The sequence below is a fragment of the Sminthopsis crassicaudata genome, chromosome 2, assembly GCF_048593235.1.
Source record: "Sminthopsis crassicaudata isolate SCR6 chromosome 2, ASM4859323v1, whole genome shotgun sequence".
NCBI lineage: Eukaryota > Metazoa > Chordata > Mammalia > Dasyuromorphia > Dasyuridae > Sminthopsis > Sminthopsis crassicaudata.
Window position 1 is genome coordinate 171587026 of NC_133618.1, and position 18936 is coordinate 171605961.

The window sequence follows — 18936 nt, forward strand, 5'->3', positions numbered from 1 at the left end:
TCTAATTGAATTGAATATTATGAATCAAGTGGGCTTTATTTGTTTTTGTTTTTAATTCTATAAGTCACTGGCATGATATCTTAAGGTTCTCCATAATGTGACTCCAACTTTCTCTGACTTCTTTTGGAAATTATTATCTACTTCAACCAAGCCAACCTCTTCCCTAAACCTCAAGAATGCTATACTCATTCCCACTGCCTAGGTTTTGCTGATCTTGTTCTCTGGCTTGAAGTGAATCCTATTGCTCCTTTGAGGTTTCATAATTTCTCTAGGATGCCTTCCTCAATTACTCCAGGCCAAGTAGAGGCTCTCCTACAGCTGAACTCCTCTAGTTCCATTAATATTGGCACAATATCTTAGCTATATTATATGTCCTTGTCTTGGCTGACCAAATGGGCTGTAAGTTCCTTGAATACAGGGAGAAAATTTTTCCTTTTCTATTTCCTCTAATACTTCACATAGTATTCAGAAGTTGTTTAATAGGTACATGCTGACTGATTTGAACAAAAAAAACAGTTATTTTGGTGGATTTCAAATATTGAACAATCTCTTCTGGTCTTCAAGTCAGGTCAAACTTCTTTTATACTTTTGCAATAATGGTTTCCAGGTAGTTTGATGTACATTTTCTGTTACAAGCTGCTATGATTTAAATTCTGTCTTACAAATGGGCTTCACTTCCTGACAGCTTTTGCCATTCTTCATCTGGTTGTGGGTCTTGTCCATGTGAACTATGGTACTTTGTAGCAAGAATAGCCATAATTGTACTAAAATAATTCACCAGAATGGAAGAAAGGTATTGGTGAGAGAATTTAAGAGCAATGCCCACAGTTTAGGTAATTTATGTTATGCCTTATATTTATTGTTCCAAGGGGAACTCATGGCTTCCTCTAACTGACACATTATAGGAAAAGCATTAATAAGTTGAATTGTATCCATAAGAGAGGAAGTCAGATGGTGTGGAGTCTTAAGATCATTCTCTATAAAGATTGACTAAGGAAAGTAGAGATACAGTTAGATTTCTATTAAGGTGACTATTGATTCCTCTGAAGTGGTCACCTTATTAGAATTTACATTATTTCCATTGTTCTGGTATTAACATAATGTTCACTTGTGAATTTGAATGCTAGTGATTATTTCAGGGATTATTCTGCTTGGGACTTTGCTACACTTAACCTGGAGAAGTCAAGGGAAGGTATGATAGCAAATTTCATATATCGGAAGGACTGACATGTGGAACTCAGGTTACATTTATTTTTCTTGGTGTGAAGTGATAGGACTAGAAATAATAGGTAGAAGTTGTTGGGACAATTTCAAGCTAGATGTAGAAACAAACAAATAAACAAAACAGGTTGCTTCATGAGATAATTGGTCTCAAATACATTTGAAGGAGTTTTGCAGAAAGAATTCTAGTGGGGCTAGATTATGTTATGTTTGGAGCCCCTTATTGCTATGAGATTTTGTGATTCTATGCTCCCTGGGCCAAAGAACACCTGTTCTTTCAATTCAGACAACAGTTAAAATATTTATTAAAAATTTATCATGTTCTAGGCCTTGTGCTAAGATTGAAGATACAAAGAAAGGTTTATGTAGCTGTTGATCTCAAACACAGTCTAAATATGAAGACAAAATATCTACAGGATATATATGGAGTAGATGGAAGGCAATATGAGAAGAGTAGACAGTAATAGCAAGGGTAAGGGGGAGATAATGATAAATTGTAAAAGGTCTCTTACAGAAAGTGGGATTTAAACTAATTCTTAAAGAAAGTCAGGGAATCTATAAGGTGAAGATGAATGCACAAAGAATTACAGGAACCGAGAAGGCAAAGGTAAAAATATTGAAGATAAAATGTTGTGTTTAAAGAAATGCAAGTGGAATAATCTTTTTAGACCACAGAAAAGTACCATAAGATGAATGGAAAGGTAGAAATGGCCAGATTATAAAGCACTTTAATTGCCAAAAATGAATTCACATTTAATCTTAGGAGATAATAGGGAAGCATAGAAATTTTTTGAGCTGTATATGACACAGTTAGATCTATCTTTTAGAAAACATCTTAGCAACTATTTGGAGAGTATGAATTAGGGTGTTGGGAGAGTTATTGTAAGAGTTATTGTAAATAATCTTAATAATAGAGGCTTGATTTAGGGTTGTGGTTATGCAAATGGATAAGGGGCATGTATAAAATGCTATTAAAACAGAAGTGACAAAACTTAGCAGAGGATTGGATACATAAGGAAAGTGGGAAGAATTGGGAATGATAGTGAGGTTGTATGGCTCCCTCTAAGATAATAGGCAAGCTCAGAAGATGGGAAGGTTATTGGAAAAGATAATGAATTGTATTTTGGATATGCTGAGTTTGAGAGATGTTCAAATGGCATTTAGCAAGGTAAGACCTATAACACCATGGGGAAGCCCAAGTACCATAATGTTGCTTGTGAGTATGTTTTGAAGGCAATATGACTGATAATTATCACAAGCAAGTGGAAAGTGAGAGAAACAGTCATTAGTTTGCTATGGAGTTGAATTCATCATGGAGAAAAATGCAATTGTAGAGCATTGAATGGGGAGCTGCAATCTTAAACTAATTGTGTGACATCAACCAAAGTACTAAACTTCCTCCTGTTACCTAATTATCCTTCAAAACGTCATGATTTATTATAAATTATCCTTCAAAACTTCATAATTTTGATGCTCTTGGTCTAAGGGAGAAGATATCTGTAAAGGTGTTTTGAATTCTTTAGACAAAAGATATTCTGTAAGAATATTTCAAAAGTCTTAGTGTAGTTTTAAGATAAAACTGTCCTGATTTTTGGGACATCCTACATAATCCCAACCTATTCTATTATAGGGCAACTGGAGCACAGTGGATGAATGACAAGTATGGAGTCGGGAAGAAAAGTTTAAATTTGTCCTCAAACACTAATTAGCTGTGTATTTCTGGGAAGTCACTTAACCCTGTTTGCCTCAATTTTCTCATCTATAAAGAAGGCAAAGCACTCTAGTGTCCTTGCCAAGAAAATGGGAACATGAAGAGTTGGACACTACTGAAAAATGACAGAACAACGATTGCAGTTATGAAACACTGGTGTTACCCAAGATCCAGCTAAATGCCTATTTTCTATCATCTTGTTTACCAGTTCCAGTGGTCTATTTTATCCCTGTGATTTGCAATATATTTTGAAACTCCTCAGTAATCCATTTCAAAACAAACAACAAGGCTATTCACATATATAAAGTGACAAAAAGCCTGAGAATGGCAGCTAACTTTATACAGAAAGAGAATCATGGACTTAAAAATCAGATGATCCTTTTTCAAGGGACATAATTCACTAGTTATGTGAAGGCAGGAATGCCATTTAATCTCTTCATGCCTCAGTTTTTTTTTTTTAATTTTAAAGTGGTCATAATAAGTCAGAATCTCAGAGATGGTCTCAGAGGCCAACTGATATATCTAGAATCCTTTCTACAACATACCTGACAAATTATTCAACCAATCTAAATTGGATAATGAGTTTAGAATGTAAGGAGTTGAGGGCATTCTAGGTGGCTCAGAAGGTAAACACTAGGCCTGGAGTGAGGAAAATCTGAATTTAAACTTAACCTTAGACACTTACTAGCTGGGACACTTAACCTCTGTCTGCTTTAGTTTCCTCAAACTGTAAAATGGGAATAATAATTGCATCTATTTCCCATGAAAGTTTTGGAGAAGACATATCTGTAAAAGTTCTTAGCACAGTTCCTGTAATACCATAAGGACTTATCAATGTTTATTCCCTTTCTTAAAAATGACTAGCACATAGGAAACCCTTAATTCAATTTTTTTTTTAACATTCATTCACTTAATGTCAGTCTATGTCCAGGCTATCTATCAACATTCTAGGCTTTTTGGCAGTGAGGTAGATCAGTGGGTAAGAATACTAGACCTGGAATCAGGATGAGTTCAAATATAGTATCAAATGTTTACCAGTTGTGTGACCCTAGGAAAGTCACTTAAATTGTCTGTCTTATTTTCCTCATCTATAAAATGGAGATAATAGTAGCACTTGTCTCTCAAGGTTGTTGTGATGATTGATATATTTTTGTTATATAATACTTGTATGTTATATAAATATTTATAAAATGTTTTGCAAATATTAAAGTGCATATAACACAAATTACTGATTATATTAGCTAGCTATTATTACTTTTGCTATTGTTATTATTAAGTCTCTTTCCCTCAAGGTCTACCTTATTGCTTCTTAAAAATTGATTCCTTACTAGAGTGCCAGGTTTAGAATAACAACTGCTTTATTGCTTCCCTTTTCCAAAGAGGATAATAGTATTATGTCAAAGCAATAAATTATTTTGCCACTTTCCTTATATGCTGCTAATCTCAGGGTAATTATGAAATAAATGCATTATAAATTATAAAGGACTATAAAAGTGTGGCTTATTCTTATTCTTCTTATTATTATAGAGCAATAAAAACCCACTTTTGCTTCTTTAGCTCAGCTGAAATAAGTTGGGGACACCAATAGTTTTATTTATCAAAATAATCACCACATTTCTTCAGTTCATTTACTATTCATAAATACAGGTTGTCATTCTTTTATTTTTCAGTTGTTTCAACTTTTCATGAGTCCATTTAGAGTTTTCCTGGAAAAAATACTGGAGTGCTTTGCAATTTCCTTCTTCAGTTTATTTCACAGATGAAAATACTAAGGTAAACTGGGTTAAGTGGTTTGCTCAGGGTCACTCAGCTAGTAAGTGTCCAAGAACAGGTTTGAATTCAGTTCTTTTTAATTCCAGTCCTAGCATTCAATCCATTGTACCAGTTAGCTGTCCTAGATACAGGTTTGCTATTTGAATTTACATTTGTACTTTTTTTTCACCACTCTTTACTCTTTGATTCCTCACATTCAGTGTTGATATAAATAAAGCTGGAATTCATGTTCAGGGACAAAAACCTAGGTTATGGAGTAGTGTTGCTAACCTCCTGCTTTCTTCAAAAAGATGTTTCGGGGATTTTCAGACTATGAATTTATGCCTCACAGTTGAATCCACAATAGAAAGGAGGATGACCAGTTGTGACATTATGCTGCCATATTTTGACTTTGAAGAACATTAAGATATCAGATTAAATATATGAGTCCTAAATGAAACATATTAGATGAAAAGGCCACTTATACACTTAAAGGTTAATTAAATTAGAAATTGAGTTTCCATGCTCTTACCTCACTTTTCAAAGTAGTCAAATAAACATAATACCTGAAAACTCACCACATTCTATTTCTTCTTCATTGTCATCTTCTAAGATATTTACTGGGGCTGCTGATTCTCCAGCTTCCATCATACTTTTTAATGCTTCAAGCTGTTCTGTTAAAAAAGATAAATCACATATTTATAAATTCATGTTTTACAATAAACAGAAAAACTGATAAGGAACAGAATGAATAGTTGATCAAGATTGCTTTAGAACCTCTATATTTTTCTCTGGGGGAGCTAATGTAGAGAGGATTTTTTTTATTATTTTATTTTATTTTTGAGGAGGATATTTTTATAAGATGTTATTTAGAATGCTCATTTCCACATATCTTCATATGTTCAATTATTCTCCAGTTGATGAGTATTCTCTCAGTTTCTAATTCTTTGATACCACAAAAAGATTGGCTATAAAAATATTTTTGTACAAATAGGTCCTTTCCCTATTTTTATTTTTTTGATCTCTTTGGGTTGCAGAGGTGGTATTGGTATTGTTGATTCAAATGGTATATATGTACAGTTTGTAGCTCTTTGGTTATAGTTATATAAATTGTTCTCATGAACTTTGGGCATAGTTCTAAATTGTTCTCCAGATGACTAAACTAGTTCAGAACTCCATTAGCAGGGAATTAGTGTTTCAGTTTTTCCAGTTCCCCTCTAGCATTTGTTATTTCCTTTTTTTTGTGTCATGTTGGACAATCTTATGGGTATGATGTGGTATCTTGGAAGCATTTTAACTTGCATTTCTATAATCAATAGTTATTTAGAGCACTTTTTCATGTGATTATTGGTAGCTTTGATTTCTTCTGAAAACTTTCTGTTCATATCCTTTAAAAGTTTATTGATTGGGGAATGGCTCTTATTTTTATAAATTTGGCTCAGTTTTCCATATATTTGAGAAATGAGATCATTACCAAAGAAAGATGCCAAAATTCCCCATCCCCCAATTTATTGTTTTTCATCTAATTTTTGGCTGCATCAGGTGTGTGTGTGTGTGTGTGTGTGTGTGTGTGTGGGTGGGTGTGGGTGCATGCGTGCACATGCAGAGACCTTTTAATTTCCTGTTATCTAAATTGTCTATTTTACTTTCTGTAATTCTCTCTCTCATTTGTTTGGACACAAACACATTATTCATAGAATCCCTAATTTACTTATATCTCGCCTTATGGATAAATCATTTATTTATTTTGACTCTATTTTGGAAAGATGTTAGCATAGGTCTAGGTTCTATTCTACTGCTTTCCAATTTCCCCAGAAATTTTTGTCCAATGCTGACTTCTTATCCTCAATGCTTGGATTGTTAGGTGTATCAAACACTAGGTTACTCAGGTCATTTACTGCTGTATATTGTACACCTAAATCTGTTCCTCTGATATACCACTTTGTACCAGATTGCTTTGATGATTATTGCTTTGTCATAAATTTTGAAATCTAGTAAAGCTAAGCTGCCTTCCTTAATGTTATTTTGATTTATTCTCTTGATATTCTTGACCTTTTGTTCTTCCAGATGAATTTTACTATTACTTTTTTTTAGGTCTATAAAATAATTCTTCAGTAGCTTGATTGTCATGGCACTGAATAAGTACATTATCTTAGGCAAAACTGTCATTTTTGTTATGTTGGCTCAACCTACCCATAAGCAATTAATATTTTTTTCAATTTTTAAAATCTGTGTTTGTATGAAAAGCAGTTTGCAATTATTCTTATAAGTTTTGGGTTTGTCATGGTAGAGAGTATTTTATGTTGTATTTATTTTATAATATTTATGCTGCATTTATTATACTTGTATAATGTATACTTGCATTTATATTGTTTTTACATTGTATATGTTGTTTGCAATTTTTAAAGAGATTTCTCTCTATCTCTTGCTGCTAGGTTTTGTTGGTACTTTTCATGATTTCAGCTCCTTCTTCAAGTCATTTTAGAAGAAGGCTTGCTCTTCACCAGATCCTGTATCCTTCATCCCCTTCTTCCCACTTCTTTGCAATCTTTCTTTTTTTTAATTGCACTTTATTTGGTTCTCTTTAATGATTCTTTCCGATCTACCTACTAGCATACTTAGGTGATGGAATTCTAAAAAAGTGAACTTGGTCTAGCTTTTGAGTTAAATCCTGTTTTATTTAAACTTTCTTGACTGCCAAACTTTCAAAGGATTTGATATGCCTTCTTTCTATACTCTCGCTAAGCATTTAGTTCCTAGTTCCTTCCCATGGCTTCTACCTCTAAGACCCCAGTGAAATTTCTACAAAAGTCATTCTACTTGCCAAATTTAACTTTTCCCCCTTGAGTTTGTGTCCCTGAATTTTCTGTTTCAGATGACCAACCCCTGTTTAGATTTATCTTTTAGGTGCCATTATATTTGTTTTCCTCTTTCCTTTCTACCATTTTCACAGGCTCTACTTTTTCTCCGCCTTAATGTGTTGTCCAATGTTCTATTGACTTTTCTTCCCTTTTCATTTTTTCTTTTGGAGGAGGAACAGGGCCTCATCTATTCCTAAGTATTCAACTATATACACTACTACTATTAATGATGATGTTAATAAAGATGGTAAAACTATATATACCTAATTTTAAATAATCATTTTAGTAGTCTTTATGAGGGCTAAAGTACAATATAGTACAATCTTTAAAGGAAGTCTTTGAATGTTTTATTAGCTCATATGGATTTAATTATCATCTCAATGTAGAAGATAACTATATTTTTGTGAAGAGATATATTTTGTATCTTCAAACCACATATTTGACATCTTGAATTAGACATTGTAAGTGCAACGTTCAAAACAGAATTTGTTATAATTTCCCCCAAACTCTCTTTTCTTTTTAACTTCCCTATTATTGTCAACAGTATCCTCATCCTCCCAGGCATCCAAACTTACAACTTCAGTGTCACCGTTCATTTTTCACTTTTTTTCAACCTCACATATCCAAATCAGCTGCCAATTCCTGTTTTTTTCTACCTTATCACTTCCTCTATACCTGGGACTCTTTCTCTTCTTCACTTATGACTTCCCTAACTTAAGTCCAAATTCCTATAAGAAGTCTTTCCTGATCCTTTTTAATTTTGATGCCTTTCCTTTGAGATTATGTCCAATTTATTCTGGATAAGTTATGTTCATACATAGTGGTTTGCTTGTCTGCCCTATTAAACTAAAAGCTACTTGATAACAGAGATTTTTTTTTTGCATTTCTCTATATCCTCTAAACTTGGTATAGAGCTTGACACATAGTATGCACTAAATAAATTCTTGCTGATTTGATTTAACTCATCCCTCACACCAAATTCTTTCCCAAGGTTTGTTGATTTCATCTCAAAAATATCTAAAAATTTCACTCTTATTTCCATCACTATCCTTGAAAGTTATCATTCTATCTCCTCTTTACTAAGGTAAAAATCTTGGCTCTTTCCTTTTGATTTCTTATCTTTCTAATCCATTCTGCACACAATTGATACATTCGTTTTCCCAAGTCAGGCTCTGACCACATATTCCTTAACTCTAGACTTCAAAACTCTTTGTAGTCTACTAAAAACCATGGCACTGTAGTTTCTCTGAAAAAAACCTCAAAAGAAAAATGTGTGAAACTATAAACTTCTTGGAGGGCAGAGGCAAAGTCTTATTCTTTGGCATATTATAGATGCTAGATAAATGATTGATTGTTTTTGATAATCATATTACATTAATTTCCTAAAATGATGGTTTTCACAATAAATAACTGTTCAAATGAAGTGACTAATGCTATAGAAACACATGGACAAAGACTTTTCAATGGATTCTGGGGAATGGAATGACACAAATGCTACTCCTTAGATTTGAGAAGTGAGATCATCCTGCAAAAGGGAAGAGCAGCAGCCTTAGGTGAATCATATGCTTTCATGAAAATGGCCCAAACCAAAAAAGCCAGTAGAGATAGTAAATGTAAACTCTGCACTGGGACACAAAGTATTAATGCCAGCATCATATTATTTGTATCTACTTGATCATTGACCTATTGGGCAGGAGAGAGGAAAAATATGAATACTGGAATCCTTAGAATATATTTTATGGAAATACATACTAAGAACTCAAATACTTCTTGGCAGCAAATGATGGAAATATTATGTTAAATTTCACAAGAACCTTCTAAATTGAACTTATTGTACTGATAAATTGCAATAAGAAAATTATGAAGAACACTGGAAAGATGTGATGAAAGAAGAAAATATATTTCATCCTGGACTCTAACTTTGTCCAGACATATAAAGTATATTTGTTTTAAATGGGATAAAGTAGTACTTGACTTACTTTTTTCCACCTCAGGTTTTAGTCGTTTGTTTTTTATCAGAATTTTTCTTTTAAGGTCATTGGGGGATGGTAAAGGTCTTCCTGGTTCAAGCTAAAATGTGAAATAAATAAATAAATAAATATAAATTACTGAACAATAATCAGGCACCTCATGCAAATATTAACAGAACCCCCAGATTCAGGCTAAAAACAAGGAATAGTAAGGTAACAAGTGTAGTACCTTACAGGTGGATAACTATCAGGATACTGAAGAGTAATACGCTTCAATGGGTCAAATCTAATAACATGCAATTTAATAAGGATAAATAATGAACAAAAAGCTGGCTTTAGGAGTCCCATTTGATATGCAGCTGCATTCTACCCTCTGCTTTCTACCTGATTCCCAAGAGGTCACCCTGCAGCAAGGCTGCCTAGTTTGATTAAAGTTTATCTAACAGGACTCAGACAAATTATGCTGGACTCCAGCCATTTTTTTCTGACTGTGTTCCAGTTCTCCCTTCTCTTTTTTCCAGGCCCTCCCTATCCCAGTCCTCCAGTCAGATTCTACTCCTTGCTCTGGGAAACTAATCCATCAGAACTCTGTAAGGAAAGGAAATTAAGGATGATTGTTATTATCTGCCACCCATTTGGTAAGGGATCCATCTAGATTCTCCTGGAAGATCTCTAGTGAAGAGACTCCCATAGAATATCAGTCAATACTGTTAACTAATTACCAATAACTTCATCTACCATTCCTATGATTTTTACCACCAAATCATCTCTTCCTGTCTAACACTATCCTCTCTCTAAGTGTAATCTTTCCCTATTACAGTGTAATGCACATAAAGGCTGTCTTATAATTATAGCATTTTTCCCACTTAATATACTTCCACTTAATATATTTTTAGTCCTGTTTAACTCTTCATGATGTCAATAAGCGTTTTCCTGGCTAAGATACTGTAATGACTTGAAATTTTGATCCCTGAAATCCCCCCCAAGATGTTGGGTTTTAAGAGTTAGAGTTCAGATTTTTATTGATTGGCCAACTATAAGTCCCAAGCCAAGCCCTCATTGGTCATTGTTTGGGCCCTAATTGACTCAAAAAGTGAATATAAATAATAGTTGTTTCTGTTTGGTCAGAAAACCTGAGGGTCTTCATTTCCCAAATTGGATTTTTTTCCTGACTGGGTAAAAGAAACCATTCTTTGTCTCAAAGCTTCCCCAATGTTAATATGAGCAGCTGGATAGTTCGGAAAATAGAATTTTGGACCTGGAGTCAAGAAGACTCATCTTTCCGAATTCAAGTCCGGCTTCACTTACTAGCTGTGTGACCCTGGCCAAGTAACTTAGCTCTCTTTGTTTTAGTTTCCTCATCTGTAAAAAGAGCTGGAGAAGGAAATGGCAAACCATTCTAGTATCTCTGCCAAGGAAACTCTAAATGAGTCAGGCATGAATAAACAACAAAAGAATTGCAATAAAAGAGAGATTAACTAGGAAGGTGATAATTTCTCTCTATTGTGCTCGTAAGGGCATAATATATGTTGTATATTTAATTCTTCATGCTCCACTTTAGGAAAGTCATACAGAGGACTTTGAAGGAATCAGGTATGTTTAGTGGTGGGAAGAGAAGACGACAAATCTGTTTTCAAACATTTGAAGATCTGTTAAATGGAAGAATGGATATCTTTATATAAATGCATTATTTAATATTATATATTGCATATTTACATAAATTACATCTATATATTATATTGTGCTATTTTATATTATGGCATATTATATATCATATAATACTGTACAGTCTTTCTTTCTCTCTATCTGTTCTCCTTAGCTCCAAAGGGGATACCAAACAAATGGAAGTTGATAAATTAGCTTTAAGCCTGCTATAATTAAAAAACTTCCTACCATTAGAGTTATCCTAAAGTGGAACAGGCTGCTTTGAAAAGCCATGAAAGCCTCCTCATTGAAAGTTTTCAAGGAGAAGTTGAATAACCACTTACAGGGTATACAGTAGAGTAAATTTTTCATGTATAAGCTGGCTTAGATTCATTACTCTACCCTCAGTCTGGTTGGAAATTTAAACTACTCTTAGTCTCTTGGGCTTTAACTCCCTGATTTTAATTGAGTGACAGAACTTACAATGGAAAGGATCTTGAATTTGCTCTCAAAGAGCCTTAATTCTAATCCTAGTTTGGCTTAATGCATCTTCTTGGGAATGATACTTGCTCTCTGTGTCCCAGTTTCTTTATCTGTAGGATAAAAGGGGTTGGGCTGAATTTCTTACTGCCTCAAATTCCTGAGGGTCCTGCCTCCTCAGAGCCTCTGATTCTGAGTCCCTAATACATTATATATAACTATTTCCACTAGATGGCAGTAGAAAGGGCTATCTATTTTCCTTATCCTGTGTCATCAGCAGTCAAAATCATAGTGTTTCTTAAACTATTAGCTCAGAACTGAAAACTAGGTAGTTATTCCTTCTGGTAACAAACATAATGAATGTTTAGCCCTAGTCTAATTTCTTAAGTCTTTGGAAAATCACGTCCTATTCAGGAGATTTTTCAAAGAGCATGAATTCAGTTTAAAATCTTAGGATTTGCCTGTAATAGACTGATATTAATATTTCATGGAGAAGGAAGAGAAAATATCTAGAGTTTTACTTTGTTGTAAACTTGAGAATCTTATGATAATTATTAGGACAGACTTGCCTTTCTCAAGCTCTTTATGGGCCCAATTATAAGATAATGAGTTGGTAGGGCCCCCAAAACTCTTTTCTGATATAGACACTTTGATATTGGCCATGTCTCTTGGAAGGCACTCATAGCACTAATTATGGTTAGTATGTGTCTACATGCTATGAAAAGTGGAAAACTAAAGGAGAGAGCTGGATTTTTAAAAGACAAATTCTATTTTTACTTTAATCATTTATACCTTCAGGGAAAGAGTTCTGCATTTCTCTTTTCTTATTGAAATAGTCAAATGAACTCTCTTTATCCTTGTCCTTATATATTTATCCTTCGCTTTCTCTCTTTTTTATTGAAACTTTCCTCTAAGTATCCATCTCTTATTTTATGTCTTTCTCCAATTGGCTACAGTGATCCATCCTTAGAATTTTCATATTACTCATTTGGAATTTAACATATAGCATACTCTTAAATACTACTGGCAGATATATCTATGTTTATAGTCTATCTCCCCCCTTATATTGTGAGATCCATAAAGGCAAGGGATGTTTAAATTGTTTTTTTTTTTTGAGTGATTATCATAGGACCTTGTTCATGTGCTTAATGAATCGTTCTTGTTTTATGACAAAAAATGAAATGCAAAACCTCATAGTCTTTTCTATAAGAATGAGTGTATTAGCCCTACCATGAAACTAAGAATTATAAGTGATTCTACAGAATGAAACTCAGGGAATAAGTCGTAAGGAAAATTAATATTTCATCTTTGTGTTTTCTATTTCTACTTTACTTATATGTTCTGTGAAACTGCTCTTAGGGAAAATCTGAAGTGATTACATATATCTTCAATAAGTACTGTTGATAAACAATGAACTGGGCCTGAATAGGAGAAGGAAGAAATAACCCTGGATAAAATTTGGGAAACTGCATTGTACTTTCAAGAAGTAAAAGTTTTACTTTGCTGCCAGAGATGATTCTTTTACTGTCAATATTCTTCCGCTGTTGCTCCAAGGCAAGGAAGCCTTAGTCATAAAATACCAAATGAGCCTTAGAATTCTCAAAATTCCAGATGACCCAGAAATAATAGAAAGACAAAAAACACTGAGTGTAAGAAGATTGTGGCAAGTTACTGATGATGAAATGTGTGAGATAAATGGAATAAGACATCAGCAAAGGCATGTCTAAGCAAAAAGAACGTAGGTCAGTCACATATCAAGAGTGAGGGATAACAGAAAGATGGTCTGAGTTTTACACAAAAGATCCAGGAAAAGGCCTTCAATGACTGTTAGATTCTTTTATGAAGAATTTACTGGAAAAGATAGAAAAAACATACACATGATAAAAAAAAAAGATGGATAGAATGTTATTTGAATGAATGGTAGGAGTAGCCAAATTGATGAAATCACCTGTCCATCCCAGTATCAAGAACCTCTAGACTATCAAGTAAATTAGCAAATCTATAATCATCTGGATAATCTGTTCAAATGTTTAGGCTAAATAATTCAGGCACTAAAATAGATCTTTAGGCCAGTGTCTTACACCGATGAAAAATTAATTTTGCAATATGTACATGCAGGATTAGTATAATTAATACAAGTTCATTCACATTTTCTTAAAACTTTTGATAATAAGGAAAAAAGCAGAAGTAGGCAAGGTTGTAGTTTTGGTTGTAAATAATAGTTTGAGATTTGGCCAAGTGCTTAACTAAAGATAATTTCTTGAAGCCTATTGATTTCTGAAGCTCATTTTGAAAACTAAGTCTGAATTAAATATAAACTGCCTCCCTGAATGTTCTTTCCTAATTTCAGTATTAACTATATGTTTTTCTTCTGTAAATCAAAATTGCTCTTTTGTGGTCTCTTAATAAATAATTTTTAGTGATCAAAGGAAAGAACAATGATACTTTACATTTAAATAATGCTTTGACTTATTTAATGATTTTTATATAAATTGATATTTGATTTTGACACCACTTGAAATGAATATGGTAGTTATTTATCACTCTCATTTTACTGATGAGAAAATCAGGCTTCAGAGAATTTAAGTGACTGATTTAAAATGAGAGAGCTGGTCAGTTTTGAATTAAGGACTATTTACTGGGCTCAATTTTATGAAACCATATTGTGGACCCTTTGCCTATCCATAGCAACTTTATTACATTTTCGAAGAGAAAGCCAAATAACTACAAGGTCCTAGGGAATGACAGAATTAAATTGAGCTTAAGGTTTATTTTATTTCTGTCTATCTTGACCCCACTCTATTATGATTAAGGAGGCATTTGCCCCTAAAACATTATATTACATAAATATGGAAATCTTCTCTATTGGTCTGAAGTTCCTACTTGACTCTTTAAGAAATGCATTTCAAAACAAATCCATTTAAGCTAGAAAAATGGTCTGCTAAAAATACATACTGGATGTGATTCAAGTGCTTGTTTCAACAGGAGATCTCCAAATAGATCTTCACAATACTTGGACATCTTGTACTGTTGATATTTGCTAAGGGAAATAATTGTAATTGTCAAATTCAAACACTTATTAACAATTATAGAAATCAAAAAATTCATCCCCATAGAATTCAAATATTCTTTCTGCATAATGCATGACCGTTCCCTTGATGTTTATATTAAAAGTACTTTTAAAAAAATGTCATGATACTCTAATTGATATAATCAGAAAGTAGAGTAAGCTTGTAAAAATTGATGAGGTTAGCTAAAAATGTCCTCTGGTTTTTCTTAGCACTGTCTGGACCTCTGCTTTGCACTTATTTCACTCTCCCTTACAGGATATCTATTTATGTATAGACCCCTTCTTCCCCTCCCTTTGTCCCCAATTAGATTGTGAGCTTCCTGAAAACTGTCTATCTTTATATCCCCCAAATTGTGGGCTGAGCACATAGTGGTGGGCTTAGTAAATATACATTGAATCGATGCTGCCACATCTCAAGATTAAAAGTAATCATAGGAATGTATCCCAGGTTTTAATCTTTTTTGGAGTAAATGTTTGAACTATCCTAAAATGACTTGGAAACTTTTTTTAGACCTAACATAATATACAGAAAATTACATCAATTTTTATCAGTTTTTATGGTTTAGGACAAAAAAAATCCATCTGGTTTGTCATTCATTACGAAGGCAGATGTAGAAAGAAATGAATATCACTTTACCTGCAGTGATTTTCAAAGGACAGAATGACAGGATATTCTGATGTAACAAAGGCTGTTTCCTTGATGGCTTGAATTACATCCTTTAAAAGGCAAACAGAGTTAATGAGTAGGAAGAGCAGAGCTCTTCAGGTACCTACAGATAGGGTTTTACTTATTGGGGAGGGAGTATTCTTCTCAGTGTCTGGCAGAGTGTTATATATGCTTAGTAACTGTTCAATTAAAAAAAAAAAAAACTGGAACAAATGAATGCATTCATCAAACTACCCATTTAGCTGTTAAATATCTCCATCGTTATGTGCTGTGTCAAAGCAGTCCTTGTCAATCATTGTAAAATGTTCTTGTTTTTTTCAACTACAGTTGAATAAATAACCTGAATTACTCTACTGTGATAAATAGAAGACCATAGATGAAAAATTTTGAGTTTCATGTTCCTCAATCAAGAATGTCATTTTGTTTTCCTTTGTTTCTACTTGGATTCCTTGCCATGATCTCTCAACTGAACTACTTTGTACAATCATAGTTAGAACCATACAATTTAATTTAATTTTAGTTATTTTATGTTTGCCAACTTTACTTCTCCAACCAGATTTTAAACACTTTAAGAGTAAGGACAATGTATAATCAACCAATCTATAAATGTCAATTAAGTGCCTGCTATGTACAGATACTGTATTAAGTTCTAGGAATATTAAAAAAAAGACATTAGACAGTCCCCTGCTCTCAAGGAATTTATACTCTAATGGGGGAGACAATACATAAACTAGAATGTATAAAGCAAGGTGATAAATAGGTGATAATTAATAGAAGGAAGAATTGGAATTAAGAAGGATTAGAGGAGGCTTCTTGTAGAAGGAATGTTGGCTACATAGTATGAAATCATTAAGTTTTATTGATGTCCTTTCTGTGTATCCAATAAAATTCATTTCAAAAAGAAAGAGGCAGAAGCAGAAAGAAATGAATGGACCATCTACCTTCAGGGATTTTCAAAGGACAGAATGGCAGTATTTTCACCTGTAACAAAAGCTGTTTCAAAGTTGGTTTTGACTATGAAAATACAGTCTGCTTTTGCTGATAAATTTGTGGCATTTATTGAATACACAGAACTGAACTAAATGTCATGTGAAGGTAGAAAGAAGAGAAAAAAAATTCCTGCTCTCAAAAATGCTTAAATTATTACCCAGAATGTTATCCGTCCCCATCTCTACCTCCTGGTTTCTTGGCTTTCTTCAAGTTCCAGCAAAAGATCCTTTGTTACAGGAATCCTTTCTTAATCCCTTTTAATTATAATACACTGTCTTTGCTGATTATTTCAAATAAAATAGCTAAATAGAGAGCAGGTAACTGTTATATAATTATAAACAGTTAACTGTTTATAATTGTATTTTATTCCTCTCCTTAAACTATAAGCTCCTTGAGAGTAGGGAGTGTTTTCTGCTTTTCTTTATATCCAGAGGTCTTAGCATACTACCTGGCACAATGTAAGCACTTAATAAATGTTTGTTGACTGAATTATTGACTCTGAATTATTTGCATCTTCTATATTTACTTATATGACACATTTCTTCTTGATATTTCTAATTTGTAACCAAGTATGAGGAATGTGACTGAAAAAAGGGTAGAATTTATTCAGTTATGTGGGTTCTAGTCTGATAACATCTTTCAATCTTCATTAATTTTTAAATTTTTCCTTTCAGCAATGAAAAGTGAACTTTAATCTAGATTTTATTACTAATATATCTTTTCCTCATCAATTCATTATTGCTTTAAATGAATATTGCCTTACAAATTTAATTTGTATTATTACATCATGAGTGTTTGTGAGATGTGAAGTATGCTAAAAGTAATTGAAAAGTGATATTTATAAAGTGATACTTATATCTTTGATTTCCTTTTGTTTTAATTTTTAAATTTTGGACTTAAGCACCTTTGATCTAAGGAAAGGAATGTATAGTTCTACTGTGCATCCTAGGCCCAGCTTTCTTCGTCTTGGTCAGTGCAAAACTGACCTTAGCTACTTGCTTCTTTAATATATTTTTAAAATTTTTAAAATTTATTTTTTTATTATTATTTATACTTTTTTCACAGTATATATGCATGAGTAATTTTTTATAATATTATCCCTTGTATTCATTTTTCCAAATTATCCACCCCCTCTACTCCCTCCCCTTGATGACAAGAAATCCCATACATTTTACATATGTTACAATATAACCTAGATACAATATATGTGTGTAAATACCATTTTCTTGTTGCACATTAAGTATTAGATTCCGAAGGTGTAAGTAACCTGGTAGATAGACAGTAGTTCTAACAGTTTACATTCACTTCCCAGTGTTCCTTCTCTGGGTGTAGTTATTTCTGTCCATCATTGATCAACTGGAAGTGAGTTGGATCTTCTTTATGTTGAAGATATCCACTTCCATCAGAATACATCTTCATACAGCATTGAAGTGTACAGCGATCTTCTGGTTCTATTCATTTAACTCAGCATCAGTTGATATAAGTCTCTCCAAGCCTCTCTGTATTCCTGCTGCTGGTCATTTCTTACAGAGCAATAATATTCCATAACATTCATCTACCATAATTTACCCAACCATTCTCCAATTGATGGACATCCATTCATCTTCCAGTTTCTAGCTACTACAAAAAGAGCTGCCACAAACATTTTGGCACACACGGGTCCCTTTCCCCTCTTTAGTATTAGTTTGGGATATAAACCCAATAGCTTGCTTCTTTAATATTAAGAGATATGAAAATAAATATTCCATCTGACTCTTGAATGATTTTTTAAGAACAAAGTATATTTAACTGTAAGATAGTTACTACTTTACAACAGAAAAAAAGAGTGTGAAGATGAATTTCTGAGACTTTCTCAAAACAAAGATGAATAGTAAAGAGGTTAAAAAACACCACCTCAATACAAATATTTTTCTTTACTATTTCATCATACAGAATTTCAAATTCTTATTCTTTCTGTCTTCGCTAGGAAGGAATGACAATTGTAGCTTTTGTTGGCAGAATGTTACAATAAAAAAGTTTTCTTAATTTTTTTTGAGTATCAAGGGTACTTTCTTAGAATAATGTTTTTAAATATTTAAAATAAAATACATTAGATTTCAAAGGAAACCAATTTTACTGAAATATGGTTACCAAATAAGAAAACATTAAAAAAAGTTTATGGACTCTAGTTCATGAACTCCTGCCCTTAGATACAGGTATATTTTCCATCTTACCTTAAAAAGAATATCTGTACACATTGCTTTTCCATGAGTGATTATTGGTTCTTGATCTTCTCCTTTCCCATCCCAGCAATCTAGCTCAACACATCTAAGAACACAATAAGATGACAAATATTTAATCTTTTAAGTAAAAGAGAACATGCAAAATTTTTAAAAGTGCATTATTTTCTTGTAGCACTAGAAATAGAATGAATTACTAAAATTATCTTAGAGAATATGTACTATCTAAAACTTTTTCTAATGTAACTTACTTTGATTCAATAGCATGTTTGCAATATATGAAATATTATTTTTTTTCATCACAAATACAGAGTAATTTCATCATTTAATAAGTGTAAAATGAGATATAAG

General features: G+C 32.9%; 1 protein-coding gene across 11 annotated transcripts in view; it reads right to left on the reverse strand.

Annotated features, from left to right (window-relative positions):
• PLCB4 (phospholipase C beta 4) overlaps nt 1–18936 on the reverse strand; it is a 461856-nt gene that overhangs the window by 74978 nt on the left and 367942 nt on the right. For 7 of the 11 annotated variants that reach the window (XM_074287886.1, XM_074287884.1, XM_074287882.1 and 4 more), the window contains 5 exons: nt 18580–18673; nt 15347–15426; nt 14595–14679; nt 9525–9615; nt 5251–5358 (listed from right to left, as the gene is read on the reverse strand). In XM_074287886.1, coding sequence (XP_074143987.1) covers nt 5251–5358; nt 9525–9615; nt 14595–14679; nt 15347–15426; nt 18580–18673 — 458 coding nt within the window. The remainder of the gene's footprint in view (nt 1–5250; nt 5359–9524; nt 9616–14594; nt 14680–15346; nt 15427–18579; nt 18674–18936) is intronic. The other 4 variants (XM_074287887.1, XM_074287883.1, XM_074287885.1 and 1 more) reach the window with 1 other exon arrangement.